The sequence below is a fragment of the Leptonychotes weddellii genome, chromosome 2 (assembly GCF_054177405.1).
Source record: "Leptonychotes weddellii isolate Sample4059 chromosome 2, ASM5417740v2, whole genome shotgun sequence".
In the NCBI taxonomy this organism is placed as follows: Eukaryota; Metazoa; Chordata; class Mammalia; order Carnivora; family Phocidae; genus Leptonychotes; species Leptonychotes weddellii.
Genome location: NC_138370.1, coordinates 20,204,799 through 20,209,282, shown reverse-complemented (window position 1 = coordinate 20,209,282; position 4,484 = coordinate 20,204,799). Strand labels below are relative to the sequence as shown.

Sequence of the window (4,484 nt, the reverse complement as noted above, 5' to 3'; positions counted from 1 at the left end):
CAGAAAGTTGTGCAAAATGTGCAGGCAGGAGTCTCGTGGGATAGTTTCAGTCGTTCGATATTTATTCTAAGACATGGTCTACAATTAGGTGGTCTGGCTATATGATCTGCAGACGTGTTTTTGCCTGCGCTTTTTGGCCAGCTTTTTTTGGGGGGGAGGGGCGGGGCATCATTCTCGAATTAGAACCTGCCTATGCCCACTAGCCTCACACACGTACACTTGTGAGACCCCTGAAGAAAAACAGTTTGCTAGCTTCTCTCAAAGACTGATGGATTTTGTACTTAAAATAGCACCAAGGAAGAGTCGCTACAGAGCAAACGGAGCCTGCGCTTTGCAAAGCCAGCGAGATCCGTGCCCGCTCAAGCAGTCTGAGCTGGAGAGGGCGGGGAAAGAGGAGGAGCCCAGCTCTGACACCCACTGCGCATGACCGCCCTCGTTGCCAAGGCAGCCGGGAAGGCGTAGCCCGGAAGAGGATCCTTGCTGAGCCGCCTGCTCCGGGACCGACCCCTGTGGACTCCGGCGGGACCAGTTCCTGAGCCTGTCTTAATCAGGGCAGAGCAGATGAAGAGCCAAGTCTGATGCAAAGTGATAGCCATTCGCCTAGAAGCCTGGGGATTAACAAGAGCAAGGGGAACTGGCCCAACCGGACATCAGGGCTATGGCAGACCTTTCTGACGAGACGCTGACTGATGAGGTACAGAGTTCCAGTGCTTTCAGCTCCTCTGGAGGACTGCCGCCCTGGTCCCATGCCTCTGGGAGTGGAAAGACTATGCACTTGGAGTATCGAGACAAACAATCTGAGCTTTCAGACTACCAAAATAATGAAAAGAAGTTCAGTAGAAAATGGATCAACTATCACAAGGGCAAAGAAACTAACTCTGGACAATACCAATCAGACACTAAACTTCAAACAGAAACCACTCGGGTATCTGATGAAGGACTGAATGCCCTGCAGTCTTTTTGTGCCGTTAAGATAAACCTGATCCATTGCAGAGCAAACTCTAAGGAGAAAGAGAGGAGCAGACACCAAAAGCCACAGCTTAGGTTGAATGCAGAGGCTTCGGAGAAAGATGCCTTAAACTGTACCGTCCCTGATGAACTTTTGAACAGAATCTACCTAAAAAACATGAGGACAACCCCAAAACAGGTGGCGACAGCTAAGCAACACATTTCTTCTTGGTGTCCCCATTGCAACAGAAAAAAAGCAGAACTGGCCCAATCTGCCTTTCTGCGACAGAAGAAGACTTCACTGGAGTCATTTCTACTCCAAGAGAAGATAGACAAACACCTTTATACCAAAGACTTTCTTACCCTTATTGGAGATGCACATCAGGAGGGTTTTCCCAGGCTTTCAGATGACCCCAGAATAATCTGGAAAAGACTGAATGAGAAAAGTCAGATCAGATACTATGGTTTTGAAAGGTCAGATACAAAGCAGATGTGGCAGACTGAAGAAAGTGCTTGTCACTCACCTTTTCTCTACTACTTGACCAAGCCACCTACTCTATCCAAACAGGAGATAGAGTTTACCAATGATAATGTGTAATGTGGATAAATGTTTCTGTTGTGTATTTGAATAATCATCATTTTTACAGGCCCTTACAAAACCAATTTAAGACTTAACTTTGCTTCCTTCACAGATACGTGGACTAAAAACTCTCCATCCAGTACTTTTTTTTTTTCAGATTATAGAGGGCAACGCTGTAGTTGGTATACTACAAAGTGTTTACAAAAATCCAGGAGAGAGATGGTGGTTTAGACTAGGGTTTGACAATACAGATAGAAAGAAGTACAGAGATATAAGAGATACTTAGGAGGTAATAATTAATTAAGAGTCTTTGGTGAAGAAATGGACATGGGATTTAATAAAAGGTAAACATTAAAAATGTTACTAAGTTTCTGCCTTGTGCACTTGGATGAAAGATACCATTAGAAGGAACATTGGAAAAAGATCTTTTCTGATGGTAGTGATTAAGAGTGTGATTATTTGAACATGGTTAGTTTAAGGTATATTTAAGACATTTACATTGAGAGGTTGGGAAATGGCTGGTTATTTGTGCTTGCAGTCTAGAGAAAAGGTCATACCTAGAGATTTGAAATAAAGCGTGGGGTGGAATCACTGACCTATAGTTGGAAATTGAAGTCAAAGATATGGTAAACTTTTCTAGAGGAGAGTGGAGTGAGAGAGGAGGGGCTATGAGCAACTCCTGAGAAATTCAGCAACTAATGGCTGGGTGGAAGAGAATAAGCCAGCAAAGGAGGTTGAGAAGAAATGATCATAGAAGGATAAAGGAAGCCAGAAATGTGTAGTGTTACAGAGATCAAAGAAAGAGAACATTCCAGAAAGGATGGGCTAAGTATGCTAATGCAACGGAGAGTTCCTGTGAGATAATTTAGTTATGTGTTGGACTCTGTTGACCTTAGCAACAACCACTTCACTTATGGATATTGGCCAGACAAAGTAGATTGAGGAATAAATGTAAGGTAAGGAGATGAAGACTATGAATACACACTACTCTAAGAAGTTTAGCGGTGTGGGGAGAAAGGGGGTAGCTGGAGATAGATACAGAATTGAGGGAAGAATGCTTGCAGAGAGTGCTCTAAAAAGTCATTTTGTTCGGGGCGCCTGGGTGGCTCAGTTGGTTAAGCGACTGCCTTCGGCTCAGGTCATGATCCTGGAGTCCCAGGATCGAGTCCCGCATCAGGCTCCCTGCTCGGCAGGGAGTCTGCTTCTCCCCCTGACCCTCCCCCCCTCATGCTCTCTCTCTCTCATTCTCTCTCAAATAAATAAATAAAATCTTTAAAAAAAAAAAAGTCATTTTGTTCATAAAGATTTTATGAAACTCTTCTTGTTCATCTGATGAAACAATAAAGACACTAGAGAATACCTAGAGAATACCATGGTATTTTGAAAGTACATTTATTGGGAAAAGTTTTAGATGGCATTCTGAAGAAATCATATCTGTTATTTCTCTATAAAAATATAAATCCTTAGAATTAGTGACAGTATCTGGAGGTCAGTTTTCTACATGTCTAACACCTAAGCTATCACGGTCAAAAATAAATTTGTAAAAAACAGCACAAAATAGTTTTTGTATCATATTCCAATAATACTCTTTAAGTTTAGATCTTCATTTATGTACAAAGATACTGTTTTGTCCTGTAGAACTTAGCATATTTCCTCTTAGTCATTCCTAAATAAAATGGAAAACATTACCATTTTCATAGTAACTTTTTATTTGAAATCCACATTATGTCATGCTTTATCTTTGCCATCTCAATATATTCACATTTCACATAATCAAATTCTGAATAATTTCCCATTTAGAATTCCCCCTTTAAAGGTCATAATCCACCCCCTTTGTAAACGAAGCTAGAAATCTTAGAGTCATTATTTATTCCTGCTCTTTTTTATTAACATCCCCCGAGCTAACTTTTTCAGCAAGACCATTGGATCATTCTTCTTGAGTATCTTCTGACCGTGACTTCTTATTTCCATCTTGTTACCACTTTCCTCATCATCTCAGCCCTCTCACTCTTGGCTTCTCTCCTCTTCACTCCATTACCTACACAGTTGTCAGAACTATGTTTCTAACACACAGACCTGTTCAAGTTATTCCCTTGATTAAAAAAATAATGATTTATCAGGGCAGTAGAAATAGCTCGAGTTAATTTTTTTTTTAAAGATTTTATTTATTTGACAGAGAGAGACACAGCGAGAGAGGGAACACAAGCAGGGGGAGTGGGAGAGGGAGAAGCAGGCTTCCCGCAGAGCAGGGAGCCCGATGTGGGGCTCGATCCCAGGACCCTGGGATCATGACCTGAGCCGAAGGCAGACGCTTAACGGCTGAGCCACCCAGGTGCCCCTCGAGTTAATTAATATCACATAAATGTTCCTTCATATCTGGCCCATGTTTACCTGTCTAATCTCATCCTCCGTGCCTATCCCCTGACCCCCCATATTTAAGCCTTTCCACAAAACTTGAACTTCCCCGAGCTCTCTTGTTCTTTGTGCCACTATGGTTTACAAGTATGCATTTGTGTTGCTCAGATTCTCTTAATTGCCTTTTATAGCTGGTATACTCTTTTTAATTTTTTTATATTTCATTATAGTAAATAGGTAATACACTTACATGATTCAAACAATCAAAAGGATGTCAAAAGGCTGAGTGTGCAGTTTTCCTGCCACCCTGTTTCCATCCCACTTCATTCTATGCTGGCCTGCTAGAGCCCTGCCTGCCAGAGTTAATTCTTTACTTGCTGGATCATGAGACAATCAGGTATCCCAGGATGAGAGTGGAGGTAGAAGAAATTCAGGGAATTGGGGAGTGGCCACTTACCAATCAGGACAGAGTATTCCTATATTTTAGCCAGTACAACCTAATTAGTGTGTATGAACTGAATATTCATGTTAACTCTAAGTAGCCACTTATGCTAGTTTCTTATATCTTTCCAGTGTTTATGCGGATATAAACACCAAAGAT

General features: G+C 41.8%; 1 protein-coding gene across 1 annotated transcript; it reads left to right on the top strand.

Annotated features, from left to right (window-relative positions):
* Positions 1-444: 444 nt before the first annotated feature.
* On the top strand, positions 445-3,221 carry C2H8orf48 (chromosome 2 C8orf48 homolog). Its single transcript, XM_006727399.3, has one exon. It carries the CDS (start codon positions 659-661, stop codon positions 1,544-1,546), a length of 888 nt encoding a protein of 295 aa, XP_006727462.2. The 5' UTR covers positions 445-658; the 3' UTR covers positions 1,547-3,221.
* Positions 3,222-4,484: the final 1,263 nt, after the last annotated feature.